The sequence below is a fragment of the Macaca fascicularis genome, chromosome 10, assembly GCF_037993035.2.
Source record: "Macaca fascicularis isolate 582-1 chromosome 10, T2T-MFA8v1.1".
NCBI classification, from domain to species: Eukaryota; Metazoa; Chordata; class Mammalia; order Primates; family Cercopithecidae; genus Macaca; species Macaca fascicularis.
Window position 1 is genome coordinate 109,556,017 of NC_088384.1, and position 15,113 is coordinate 109,571,129.

At 41.0% G+C, this 15,113-nt stretch overlaps 1 protein-coding gene across 2 annotated transcripts in view; it reads left to right on the forward strand.

Annotated features, from left to right (window-relative positions):
• The window catches only part of TSHZ2 (teashirt zinc finger homeobox 2), a 507,982-nt gene extending 497,849 nt beyond the window's left edge, over positions 1-10,133 (forward strand). The window contains exon 3 of one of the 2 annotated variants that reach the window (XM_065523320.2): positions 1,941-10,133. Coding sequence is in view for 1 of the 2 variants with exons in the window: in XM_015429981.4 (XP_015285467.1) it covers positions 1,941-1,942 (2 nt within the window). In the remaining variant the exon portion in view is untranslated. The remainder of the gene's footprint in view (positions 1-1,940) is intronic. The other variant, XM_015429981.4, reaches the window with a different exon arrangement.
• Positions 10,134-15,113: the final 4,980 nt, after the last annotated feature.

A 15,113-nucleotide genomic window follows, 5' to 3' on the forward strand; every position in this document is an offset into this window, starting at 1 on the left:
TGCTAAAAATACAAAAATTAGCTGAGCATGGTGATGCATGTCTGTAATCCCAGCTACTCGGGAGGCTGAAGCAGAATTACTTGAACCCAAGAGGCGGAAGTTGTAGTGAACCAAGATTGTGCCACTGCACTTCAGCTTAGGTGACAGAGCGAGGCTCCGACTCAAAAAAAAAAAAAAAAAAAAGCATGGGGAAAGAAAAGACTAGAAGGAAATACAGCAGAATGTGAATGAGAGCTTTAAGCCTGGTATGACCATAGGTTAATGGTTTTCTTTTTTTCCCAAAAAACTTTATAGTGAAAAATCATACATTATGTATTTTAATTTCTAATTGCAGTAAAATACACATAACGTAAAATTTATCATTTTCACTATTAAGTGTACAGTTGAGTGGCTTTAAGTACATTCAGATTGTTGTGCAAACCTAACAATATCCATCTACAGAATTTTTCATCTTACAAAAGATGAAACTGAAACTGTGTTCAGAGTGAACAAGAATTCTTTTTTCTTTTCCCATCTCATCCCCAGCCCCTGGCAACCACCATTCCTCTTTCTGTTTCTATGAGTTTGACTACCACCAGATATGTTATATAGTTATAACCATATAGTATTTTTCTTTTTGTGACTGGCTTGTTTTCACTTAGCATAATGTTCTCAGGATTCACCCCTGTTGTAGAATGTGTCAGAATTTCTTCCATTCCTAGGGCTAATATTCCATTGCATGTACGTACGTATCACATTTGCTTATCCACTCATCCGCTGGACACTTGGGTTGTTTCTGAGTTTTGGCTATTGTGAATAATGTTGCTATGAACATGGGTGTTCAAATATTCCTTCCACACATTATATTTAAAATATTATTTTTTTCTTTTTTTTCTTTTTTTTTTTTTTGAGACGGAGTCTTGCTCTGTCGCCCAGGCTGGAGTGCAGTGGCACAATCTCAGCTCACTGCAAGCTCCGCCTCCCGGGTTTACGCCATTCTCCTGCCTCAGCCTCCCGAGTAGCTGGGACTACAGGCGCCCGCCACCTCGCCCGGCTAGTTTTTTGTATCTTTTAGTAGAGACGGGGTTTCACCGGGTTAGCCAGGATAGTCTTGATCTCCTGACCTCGTCATCCGCCCGTCTCGGCCTCCCAAAGTGCTGGGATTACAGGCTTGAACCACCGCGCCCGGCCTATTTTTTTTCTTAATTTAAAGTTGCAACGTTTTGGCCAGTCTAGGTGGCTCACGCCTGTAATCTCAGCACCTTGAGAGGCTGAGGTGGGAGGACTGCTTGAGCCCAGGAATCTGAGACCAGCCTGGGCAACATAGGCTCTACAAAATAAAAACTAAACCTACTCAGGCATGATGGAGTGTGCCCGTCGTTCCAGTCACTCAGGAGGTTGAGGTAGGAGGATCACTTAAGCCTGGGAGGTCGAGGCTGTAGTAAGCCGTGATGATGCCACTGCACAAGTATAGTGACAGAGTGAGATTCTGTCTTAAAAGGAAAAGAAAAAGAAAATTGCAACTTTCATTTTAGATACAGAGGGTACATATGCAGTTTGTTGCCTGGGAATATTGCGTGATACTGAGCTGTGGGGTATGGATCTCATCACCCAGGCAGTGAGCATAGTACCTGATAGGTAGTTTTTCAACCCATTTCCTCCTTCCTCCCTCCCCCGCCCCAGTAGTCCCTAGTGTCTCTTGTTCCCGTGTTTACATCCGTGTGTGATCAGTGTTTAGCTCCCACTTATGAGTGAGAACATACGGTATTTAAATAGTTTTTGCTCGAAGTTGACTCCTCCTTTTCATGTTCCACGGTCTTGTTATATAACTATGACTTTACTCAGAACATTCGGACAAATAAAGTAGTGGAGGTGGGCAAGGTGATCACTCCGGGGAAAAATCACCTGGGCTACACCTCAGAAAATAATGCATCTTTCTGTTGTTCTGATTCCCATTACAGGACGAATGCCTTAGTTTCCACTTTCCAGCCTGGATCCCCTCACACTGAACCCTTCTTCGCTGCACCATCCTGCTTCTGACATTGAACTCATTGAACTCCTCCTGACACCCTGGCTCCAAGAAGACTGCCAAAAAAAAAAAAATCACCCCAGCCATTTCTCTTCATCCTCACTAACAATTTGGTAATGAAGTATTGATTTCCACTTCTCTGCTTATGGGCGATATTAGATTTTCATTGATAAACTGCAATGGGGCTGTCTCGTCTCCACAGTACCCTTTTCACTGTCACAAGAAAACAAAGTGCCACCGAAGAAAAGTAATGACTGAGAACATTGATGTACTTATTTTGTCAGTTTGTAACAGGAAAGTGGGGGGGAGTATAAGTCTTCATAGTTTAATGTCCAAGTGGGCTGCACTAGATATAGACACTTGGAGGCTTACTTTTCATGGTAATGTCCATTTCCTATTTATGACCCCTCTGGGAACGTTTGTCTAAAGGAAATGTTTCTGTTCAGTATAACAATTACGGTTGCACCTGGATTGCCCAGTCCTGCCCCTGCACTAGGGGGCCATTAATCACTGCAAAGTAGAAGAATTATTGAGTTAAACCAGAGTTTGAGCCAAGAAAACCCCTGAACAATGTTCATCTTCTGTGAAACTTGTTCAAATAGTTAAGCTTAACCATGTTGCTGCCAAAGACTTTTCCTATGCAGTGGTGAGGCACCTTGATCATCATCATTATCTTGATTGGTTTAAAAAAAATAGTTTTAAGCACACACCACTGTCGTATGAGAACTGCAAATTGGGAGAACTGGTGAAATGCAGAATCTGAGAGAATGCGAGAAGATGAGATCACTGCAGGGTACAAAGTTCTGCAGCAGTCTTTTCTGGTAATCCCTTTCTGCAGAACTTGATGTTTATGGGCTCTAAAACGCAGCTTAGCTTAAGAAGCAACAGAAAGCATGAAATAGGGTGTCCATTTTAAATGTGTTCCTGCAACTTTTTTCATTAAAACTTTGAGGGCCCAATTTTAATTTGTGGAATATTCCCGTTAATAATGAGATCTAATTAAGACATCCATTAAAAGCCCGTTAAAGTTAATTTAACGTAAAAATTCCAATAGAACTGTATTAGATTTTCTCCATTAAATTAACGTTATGGATTTTTAACGGATGTCTTAATTATACGTTATTATTAACGGGAATACTGTATTACACAGATTAAAATCAGGTCCTAAGTCAACTTGGAAAAGCTAAGAGCATGTTTTAATATTAAAAGTCTTGCATACCTAGTGCACAGTTTGGAGACGCAAGGATAGATCTGTTTACTCTAGTTGAACATTTTCTATACAATTGAAAGCAACCTATAATAGATAAATCCATCATTGCATTTAAACAATGAATTTCCTTATTCTCAAAGGACAAATAAGTCTGGATTATGTGGTAAATTGCTACTCAGCTATGGTGAAATATTTATACTATTCCAGGCACAACACTAGGAACTATATGATTCTGAAACAAAAGGAATATTTTCTGTTGTTGCTTTAATTACCAAGGTTATTTTTTTTTTAATCTCAACACTGACAAAATGAAACCAAATATCTCTTCCTCACCATTTCTCAAAGAGGCTGCCTGTTGGAATTGTTTTGGGAATTTTGACATGATCCCTAAATTCAACATTGGGATTAAAAAAAAAAAAAAAAACCTTCTTATTTACCTCCTAGGGAAAGTGTTGCCCTTATGCCACATATAATAGCAAATTGCTTTTTTTATGGCATGCATAACCTAGATGGGAAAAAATATGGCGCTTCAGGGAAGGAGGGAAAAAGTAAATGAAGTTCCAGGAATGTCATTCTGAAGTAATGAGGCATGGACAGAAAATATACCCCTCACATCATCGGATTGAGATGGCAGTCGAAATAGCTTCATTGAAGTGTCAGCACTCATCCATCAATCAATCACCCACAAGGAAAAATAGCAACAGTACAACCGGGCGGCTTTTATGGGATTTACTCTTGGGCATAGGGAATAGCGGCTCAAATGTAGTTCTGACATGAAAAGCAAGGTGCTGATATTATTTTTTATGATGGGAGGATCATAAAGTGAATTGAGAACAGTGAGGTCTGTCTTTGCTTAACCTATTCAACCAGAAATGAATGGAGCTCGACTGGAAAGGAACAGTCTTCGGATGGGTTAAGATTGAAGGGTGGACTGGACTCTACTGAGCACCGTCCTTCAACAAGGAAATTCTATTAAAGGAAAATCAATGCATTAGCATTGGGGTTCTTGAAGCTGTTAAAAATTGTCTGCTCCAATCCAGGGTTATTAGGCCAAAGTTACATAATTCACATCTCACTGCAACCATCCAAAAGCAGATTCTCAAGCCCTTGCTCCAATGGGGGGAGGAGATCAATACAATTCCCAATTCCATGGAAATTGTTTCCCTTCTAAGAAATAAAAAATAAACCATCTGCTTCAACATATAATCGATATGGTTTTGTTAGCACAATTTCTATGGTGGGATGGGGTGGGAGGTGAGATTCAAAAATATTGATAAATTTGGTAAGACTGGTAAATTGCCGCCAGGCAACCATGCATGTCACTGCTGAGGGATGGCTGCTAAGGTTCACCTTAGAAAACAAGATCTGGGCTGGCACTGGGGCATACACTTGGCTCTCAGCATATTCCTAGAGGCCAGGCCTCTCTTCATTTGGCCAGCCCTCTGAGGCTTCTAGAAACTTCTTTCTGGTGGAAAAAAACTAAATAACATAAACTCAGGAGAATGTCTTTATCCACCTTCATACCACTGCTTTCTTTTCCCTGAATAAAAGACAGTTCTGATAAGTGAGAACTTTAGAATTGGAAAGGATGATGTGCAAATATAATGCAAATTACCCTCAAGTATCTCCATTCTGCCACCACCTCTTGGTACCAGTAAGAAGGAGAGATCGGCTTTTCTTCCCCATCCGTCCTTGCAGCTAAGACCACCAGCCACCTGCAAATTGAGATGCCCATTTAAAAATGTATATGTCAACATTTAAATGTTATGTATTTGGCCTTATTTTGTAGTTCAGCAAATTCTCCAAATACACAGCATGTTACAAAGCACTGGTGGCACAGGGAACAACAGGAAATGATATTTATTTAGCAAATTCATTTAACAAATATTGTTGGACACCTGTTATGTGTGACACTGTCCTAGGCACTGTGGGATAACAACAGTAAACACTTCACACAACAGCCTGGCCTTCCTGTTGTTTTACAAGAGCTCCTAAAGATAGCTGATACCAAGACACTTGAGGGACACAGTTCATGTAGAACTAAAATATTAGTATTTCAGAATAAGGATTTTTTTTTTTCCTAAAAAGCATACAGAGAGGAAATAGCTTAAAAATAGGTCAAGACCTAAAAACAGAATATGTAATCATGAAATAAATTGGATAACCCAGATAGTCCCCACAGAATTTCTTTCAGGTCACAGATTTCTTAAAACTCACCCCTAAAATGTGCCTGCTTGGTTGTTTGAATCTTGCATAATTAATGTCACAGGCACAAGCCGCTGAACTTAGTTGAGCTGGAGAAAACAAACAAATGCAATGACATATCTGAGAAGCATTTATGTAACTCTGGTTAAGTGGTGAGGAGGGGTGTGTGAAGACAGTGTGCATGCCTATGTGTGTGTATTCATATATATGTGTATACATATGAATTTCACTGTTATTTTCCAGGGTCTATGGACAATGTGGCAGTAAGAATCTATGATGTTCTGAAACTTTTCACAGTAAATCCAAAGATTACAGACCTTACAAGGTGCTTGCATTCTGTTGCTTTTCCATCTGTCACTTCTCAGGTTATTTGACTGTGTTCAAACCTTCTTTTCTTTTTCGTTGAGTTTCATTTTTTAAGCTTGTTAAATGCTTTTGTTTAAAAAAAAAAAAAAAAAACCCAAATGTCATTTTTCACATTATCCTCTCTTCTCTGCAACAAGGATAGTAAGATGTAGATGAATGCAAAAATAATAACAACCATACGGAAATATATTAAAGGCTTTAAAATATGCACATATGTACTTCTAAAGAGCAATAACGGTAGTATCTATTTCGAAGATACATTAGGCAAAAAAGAAATCAAAACTGAAATTTTCGTGTATTTTTCCCCTTGTAAGATGTTAAAATGCTAATTTCATTTTCTCCTTTCCTCTATGTGGCACTTTCTCAAAATATCTATGAAATACTTTTAGACAAAGATTGAGCTGGAGAAAGAGATACAAATCTCCATCCCCCTAGACAGAGAGACATGTTTCCATTGTAGGAAGGCATTAAACATTTTGAAACTTGTGAATCATCTTTAGAATTTCTACTGGGGAATTTTACCTCTTCATCCGAAGTAAAAGCCACTTATCTCCTTTGGTTCCCAGTGACAGATTCAGAGGCATACGCGGATATACAATTTTCAGGCTCTAGTTAATCTTCTTCCAATAGTTACGAACAATGGGCTAACGGGCGTGGGTGTTTCTCCAAAAATTATTCATGCACAAGGCAGCCCAAAGCTTCAGGGAAAACTAGAAATGTGTTATGGATTAGAATAGGACTGTTTTAAAATGCTAGGACCAGGTGGAACGCTATTTCTGCAACAGGACTCTGTCCATTTCCTTTGGAACAATATATTCCAAGTAAAATGGCTCTTCCAAGGAATGGCACCCTGACTTGACACCCTTCGGTATACAAATTATTTTACCAAGAGCCATGATTATTATTAAGGCCTTTTAAAATACAGGCTGTTTGAAAAAAGACATTAAATATTCACAGCCCTTTGTATCATGTTTAATGCTTAAAACAGCTTTTAGAAGTACAAGTGATAACTTTTTGGTAAGAAACCCCAGGAGAAGTCAAAAAATTTGAACAAAGGCATTACAAAAAAAAAAAAAAAATCTAACCACTCCATTCAACTCTTTCGGAAAATAAATTTCAATGTGTTCAATGAATTGTCTTGAACCTGAAACCTGAAACATTTGGATATCAGTCCCCTGCCAGTAGCTAATATTAACAGAATGTGAACAATCATACAATTATGTCTCAAATGTGAAGACTTTGTATGGTAATATTTTCACTTTCTAAATGACCCCTATAACATTCAGGAATTATAGATGTGTATCTATGTTTTTTAAGTGCAGAAAGTTCAACCAGTCTTCAGAGAAGTAACAGTGATGTCCATTGTGCATTGAAATAAATATTACAAACATTCCAGTTTTGCAATACAATACTCGAGCTTTCGAACACATCAGATGCTAGAATGTGTAATGCAAGTCAAAAAAGCTGACATACAAAACAATTCCCATTTGGCTCAGGGTTCCTAAATGTCACAATATCTTGGGTTACAATACACTTTTTGATCTCCTGATGATGTCCTTCTAATCCCTTCTGACTTTGATTCCTAACAGCCAGGCACTGTTAGCATGAATCATAAACTTCCAAACCCCTTTAAAATCAAGAAGCTAGCTGATCATACAGCCTTTTTAATGGCCGACCAGTTCTTGTTCTCCAAAGCTTTTGCACCTTTTTGGGAAACCTGACATCAAACACATTTATGTCATCTATTTGCTCCCTTGCATTAACTCTAGATTTTTTTTTTTTTTTTTAATTTCTTTTAGAAAGGGCAGGGGGGAAGTGGGTCAGAGCGAGTTTCAAGAATCACATTCATCCTTGCTCTGAAGGAAAGCGTTTACTTGCCAGCAAAGAAAGGCAAACACATTTTTATATTCAGAAAGCAGACCGGTCATTTTCAAAGAAAAATGACTGCAACCATACCTGTAGAATGTTTCTGTGCAAACGCACTAATTTTCTATCACCTGCATGCTGTATATAATACATTTGCCTGTATACTAGGAAGAAAACCCAGGCTGTTTTCCCCGAGTACAATGCCGCTTGGATGGCTGGGAGCGTAAGCCTTCCGTGCATTTGTATAGTGTACATATTTGTATATACTAACTATATCGCCATGTATGAACACAGATTTTGTTATATTTGCTTGTTTCTGTTTCCTACCAAACTGGCCCACAATGGGGATTCTTTTGTATAGAAAAAATATGCTTGTAATTTTTTCCTGGTCATTCTCTTTCAATAGCTTATGAAAGAATTAGATCTGAGTTTACAAAGAAACTATAAGAACCAAGTTTGTCTGTCTGCATGAGTCCCGTCCAATTGCTGGATCTAGGGAGGAACCAACGTCCTAATTCAGAGTTTTCCTTTTACAGGCATGCTTTACCCCCGTGGGAAAACTGCACACTCATCCATGTAGAATTATTCTCTTTGTATTTTATCTAATAGTGCCTGAAAATTTTTTTAATGTCTTCTTAGAGGAAGAATTCATAATTGTCAAAATTTGAAACATTAGCTTAATTTTGTTTTTATGACCTCGAGATTCTTCTCCTTATTTATTCGGTTGCTGTTGTAATGGGGCCCCAGGCCATTCCTGACATCGGCGTGTTCTTCTTCTGCATTAAGGATGTTTTTGAAATTACAGAGATTATTGAGCCAACAGGCTGTTTTAATCAAAACCATGTTTCACTTGTTTTTGATGATTATAAATTGTCCTCGCAATGAAAAAAAAAAAAAAAACTTTTCTGCTAGGAAGATTATACCACCCTGTGGCCAAACAGATTAATCACAGATAGGCATCTATGCCCACTTCTCTGGGATCTGGAAAATTCTTCCCTTGGCTGACCCCAATTTCTTTTACTCCCCATCATCCTGAATATTAGCTTTCAATGCAGTCACTATTTGAAATTTCCAAAGGCTTTGCCGCATTGTCACTGCCCAAAGACAACCAGCTGGAAATGATGACTTTCCTGCTTGAAACAAGGGGGCCAGGTGCGGTGTCTCACGCCTGTAACCCCAGCACTTTGGGAGGCCGAGGCAGGCGGATCACTTGAGGTCAGGAGTTTGAGACCAGCCTGGCCAACAAGGCAAAACCTCGTCTCTACTAAAAATACAATAAAATTAGCCGGGCGTGGTGGCACTTGCCTGTAGTCCCAGCTACTTAGGAGGCTGAGGCAAGAAAATTACTTGAGCCTGGGAGGCGAAGGTTGCAGTGAGCTGAGATGGTGCCACTGCACTCCAGCCTGGGCAACAGAGCGAGACTCTGTCTCAAAAAAGAGAAAAAAAAGAAAGAATTTTCAGAAAAAGTGCTCCCTTTTATGTCCCGTGGTGCCACCATCCTGTCCTCCTTCGTAATCATGAACAATCTGATCTTGATCTCCCACATAACTTAAATCAAGCAAAAAGAAACATTCACAGCAGCCCCTTGCTGAATAAAAATGACTTTGTTTGGAGGCACTTAAGATGTATGCCTGTGTGTGATGCCGCAGCATTGAAATTATCTGTAGAAGGGAAATTTTTTTAAATACAATTTTATCACTAGAAATAAATTCCGATGGTGGAGACGAAGAAAACCCTTAAATTATATCACAAAAGCCATTATTTTTTGCATCCAAAGAGTTTTTTTTTTTTTTTAAGGAAAATCATTCTACTTTGAGAACTGTAATTAAAGCCCTAAATAACAGACACTACTTTTCTGAGCTATTGTGAAAAAATAACAACACACTCACCAAGGTTGTATGGAGCCCCTGATTTCCATCAAAAAGGTTTCTACTTATAGAACCTTATATTATTTACATTTTTATACATGATAACTCTTTCCTTTGTGTTGATAAAAAAGTCTTTTTTTTTCCCCACTCAGCAGTTATTGGAAATAGACTGTTCCCATCTGAAACCTTATCGTAATTTGCATCAGGAAACCCAACTGCTGACATTAAGGACCTGGGTGTGTTCAATTATGATTTTGCTGGAGGCTGTCCCTCATTTTAATGCTGCAGACATTGAACCACCTTCCTGAAACCTAGCTGATATGGAATAGCAGAGACATGCCTCTCAACACCATTAGCTTTGCAAATGGCTTCATTTCAGTCAACGTCGACTTCTGCTTTGGCCAATTGAAAAATGAAAATTAAAGGAGAGAAGAAAAAAAAAACACAGATGCACTTAAAACATGAAAAAAATTATTTATATGATAAAAATATATTTAGATTTTCAAAGCACAAGACTGAATAGAAGTGCTCTTTTTATGCTTTCTGGAGATGTTACTGTTAAATGTCTTTCTACATCAGGCTTAATAAATCTGTAATGACATTTGATGGATTGATTTCTGCCTATGTGTGTTTTTTAAAGATGGCAAGAGAGGAAAAAGGCAAAAGAGGGGGATGAGGGTGGAAAAGAACAGCACCGACCCCCGAGGAGGCCAAGCGAGGACATTATTGGTAGGCCTCCCTGTTGTGTGGGCCTGCTGACCCACTTCCAGAATCTCCCCTCATCTCCATCAGATTTATTTATTTATTTATTTATTTTTTACAAATGCCGGCACCCCTTGTTTGGTTTCTGGGCTGCCTCTGACTGCTCTCATCTCTGATCTGCTCATGCCTGCGTAATTTATGATGTAATCTCAACAGAGGCAGTGGGCGGCTGTCTCACAAATTCAAGCATGCAAGGCAGAGAGCAGCCGTGATTGAGATGGCCCGACCTTCTCCACCTCAAAGCAATGGCCCTGCTTACCACTTAGTTTCCCTGTGTACTCCCCTCCACTTCCTTTAATGTCCTGGGAGAACTGGACCATGTTTCATACACAAGCTGCCCAAGCAGACGCTGATGCCCCACCAGAAATGATTTGTTGTCTGTGCACAGCTAGCCCTCGGCTCCTGTGTTGTGTGGTTGCATGAGTCCCGTAGTCATTGAATTATGATGGCTACCGTATCACCTGTTAGCTCCACATCATTGCCATGGCTCGATGTCTAGGACATAAAATGGGAGCGGCCAGGCTAGAGAGAGCAAGCCAGGTGAGGAATGAGGGAGGTAGCCATGGCGAAGTGTGGGGATAAGCACCTTGGACCCAATCAAAGAGCTCTTGGTCATCATTTACTTAGTGAACACTGAGCACCTACTATGTGGCAGGTCTGAGGATGACACAATCCTGTTACGAGAACAGGATTGAGAGCCAAACTGTGTTAAGGTCCAGGTCCTGTCATGTTTTATCTGTGTGATCTAAGGCAAGATCGCAGAAAGAAAAGAACACAAAGCAAGGATGAGAATGGGGGCTGTGGGAGCTCAGAGGTGGCTCCCAGCCAACCTGAGAAGTCACGGAAGGATGAAGGCAAAACCTGTGCCATCACTGCAGTAATTTCTCGAAGGAGTGTGGAAAAACCACGGGGACAGGAGAGTGTGTGCCTTAACTACCCCCTTCTTCCAATCTAGTCCATGAACAACTCTTGTGGTTTCTAACTTCAAAATACATGAATCTGTTTACGTTAGGTCTCTCCTAGACATCTGGGATGACCGCCCAACTAATCTCCCATCTGTCACCCTAAGCCCTCTAAACCCAAATCCACGCTCCACATAGTAGCTGAAGTGATGCTTTAATAAAGTAAATCAAATCTTGTCATTTTGCTCCTCAAGACCCAGGGTCAGCACACTTTTTGAAGGCTCAGATAGTAAATATATTTATCTTTGTAACATCTAGTCTCTGACCCAGCAACTCAACTCTGCCACTGTTGTGCAAAAGCAGCTATGAGCAATAATAAATAAATGAGTGTAGCTATGTTCCAATAAAACTTTACTCCATAAAAACAAGGAGCAGGCCAAATTTGTCCCACAGACCATAGTTTGCTAACCCTGGCTCAAGGTCCTTCAATACTCAGGTTTCCATTTGTCTTAGATTGATTTCTCATGGAAACGGGGCCTGAGATGAGAATGTGAGATCAGGACGAGTAGTTCATATAGGAGGTGAATCCAGGAAACAGTAAGAGAGAAATGGGGAGGGAAACAGGAAAGGAAGAATGCCCAAAAAAGAGGCCTTAAGAACAATTATCGCCATGGGCAATGGACTCCAATCCCACTGGGGAGCTCTGGAAGACACTGTGCAGCATGCCTTAGTAATCCTGCCTGAGGGGTGAGGACGCTGGGGTATTTATACACCACCTCTGCTCAGTTATTAGTCGACGGCTGCTGCAGGGTAGAGTCGGGGGACATCAATTCCTAGCACTTCCATCTGCCCAAAAGTTGGAAGAAATAGTCTTCAGAGGCCAGAGAACACCTCAAGGCACAGAGTGCCAGGTGTTTGAAACTGGAAGAAAAGATGAACGACATGCAAGGAAATGGTCAATGCCAAGGAGTGTGGGCAGGGCCTCTGCAGCACCCCATCTCACTTAGAAAGAAATCCAAACTCCTACCCAGGCAGTATTTTTTTTTTGGAAATAGAATCTCGCTCTCTCACACAGGCTGGAGTGCAGTGGCGTGATCTCGGCTCACTGCAATCTCTGCCTCCCAGGTTCAAGCAATTCTCCTATCTCAGCCTCCCAAGCAGCTGGGATTACAGGCGCCCACCACCACGCCCGGCAAATTTTTGTATTTTTAGTAGAGAAGAGGTTTCACCATGTTGGCCAGGTTGGTCTCAAACTCCTGACCTCAGGCAATCCGCCTGCCTCATCCTCCCAAAGTGCTATGATTACAGGCATGAGCCACCACACCCAGCCCCCCAGGCGGTATTGAACCTTCCTGGCTCATCCCATGCCTGCTTTCCTGACCTCCTCTCTCCTTTAGACACGCAGCTCTAGCCATGCTACCCTACAACAGGTCCTAAAGCACACACCACCATTCCCTCTGGTGACAGTGTGAGCCACCTAGCCAGGCTTCTTCGTATTTCCCATGTCTCTGCCTTGGGATCTCCTCTTCTGAAAGGTGCTCTCTTAGCCCTCATCTACAGCGCCCTGTTACTCCACCCCTCAGCCCGGATCACGACCTTTGTTGTCATTTAATGTGTGGTCAATTTCCTTCACAGGTCACCATGTGAAAACAGAAACCAATGTCTGTTTTGTTCGTGTATTCCTCTAAGAAGCATAAGGCCTGACATATAATACGTGTCCAACAAATACTTGTTAAATAAATCAATGCTGTTCTTCTGAAGACCTGAGAGGTCTCCAGCCACAGTCTCTAAAATGCTCCCTCCCTCCCCCTGCCTGACCACTGCCTGAATCTACCAGGAGTCACCGCTTTCATCCTCCCCCTAGTGCGGGGAGGCATTTCTCAAGAACGTTATACAATCACAGAACATGCTATTAAAATATCTGAACTTTCTGGGTAGCCAGGGGCCTCGGTGAGCTCCAACTAGGTTACAGAGCGTGGTCTCACGGAACCACAAGCCGTGTGTGTTTGCCCTAAAACCAGTGGACTCAAGGCAGTCCCTTAAAAAGTCCAAGCACAGGCTGAGTGCAGTGGCTCACGCCTGGAATCCCAGCACTTTAAGAGGCCGAGGCAGGCAGATCACCTGATGTTAGGAGTTCGAAACCAGCCTGGCCAACATGGCGAAACCCTGTCTCTACTAAAAATACAAAAATTAGCCGGGTGTGGTGGCGGGCACCTGTAATCCCAGCTACTCAGGAGGCTGAGGCGGGAGAATCGCTTGAACTCGGGAGGAGGAGGTTGCAGTGAACTGACATTGGACCACTGCACTCCAGCCTGGGCAACAGAGCAAGACTCTGTCTAAATAAAAAAAACAGTGGGGGGGCTCGAGCGCGGTGGCTCACGCCTGTAATCCCAGCACTTCGGGAGGCCGAGACAAGCAGATCATGAGGTCAGGAAATCGAGACCATCCTGGCCAACATGGTGAAACCCCTTCTCTACTAAAAATACAAAAAATTAGCCAGGCGTGGTGGCATGTGCCTGTAGTCCCAGCTATTCAGGAGGCTGAAGCAGGAGAATCCCTTGAACCCAGGAGGCAGAGGTTGCAGTGAGCTGAGATTGTGCCTCTGGACTCCAGCCTGGGCAACAGAGTGAGACTCCGTCTAAAAGAAAAAAAAAGGTCTCAGCACAGAAGGCCGGGAGTCCTGTGGAAGCCAAGACTCGGCTCCCGAGTAAAAGGGTTCGGGATGGATGAACGAAGGGGTCTTCCAACAAGTCCCCAGTATATCCAATCTCCTCTGTGTCTTTCACATCGCAAATCGGAATCTGTTTTCAACAAATTGAGCACTTTAAAAACACTACAATCTTGCTGAGTTTTTTACTAAGTGCACGTTACCTTTTCATAATTAAAGAGCAAGGATTTTAGATAAAGTAGTAAATACATTTATGATAAGGGAATGTCCCTATTAGGTATGAAAATAGACTTATCTATAATAATCTTAAAATTCTGGGCGGGCACAAGGGTGAACTGACATCTCAATGTAAAACAAAATAATGTCCCCGAATATGTTCAGTGCTTAAGTAAGAATTTAGCATAGTCCAAAAGTAAATTTTAGATTTGTGGAGAAACGATGCATTCATATCCAATAAAAATGATAAATGGGGTGAAAGGTATGATAATTACTCTGATTTGACAATTACACAGGTATACATTTATCAAAATATTGTACTGTATACCATAAATACGTACTATTATGTGTCAATTAAAAATATTAAAAGGCTGGGCGCGGTGGCTCACGCCTGGAATCCCAGCACTTTGGGAGGCCGAGACAGGGGGAACGCTTGAGGTCAGGAGCTCGAGACCAGCCTACCCAACATAGCAAAACCCCAACTCTACTAAAAATACAAAGATTTGCTGGGTGTGGTCATGTGAGTCTATAATCCCAGCTACTTGGGAGGCTGAGGCACGAGACTCACTTGAACCTGAAAGGCTGAGGTTGCAGTGAACCGAGATTGTGCCACTGCACTCCAGCCTGGGTGACAGAGTAAGACTCTGTCTCAAATAATAATACTAATAATAGTAACAAAAAATAAAATAAAATAGTACTCAGACAATTGATAAGCTTATCAGAAACTGAAGTTAAGTATTTATTTTATGCTATAAATTAAAATACATTCCAGATGAACTAAAGGATTATATCTAGAAAACAAAATCATAAAACAATTAGAATAAAATCTATGTTGATAGCTGATATCAGTCAAGGAAGTCATTCCCAACCTTAAAAGTCTCAAGTTCCAGTCTTAAATTATTTCTTCCTTAAAAGGTAAGAAAGAAATAAAAGGAAGAAATAATAAAAACTCCAGGAGTCAAAACACACACACACACACACAAAAATACTGTAAATACAGTGAAAAGTCATTGGAGGAAAATTATTTATATTAATACATGAT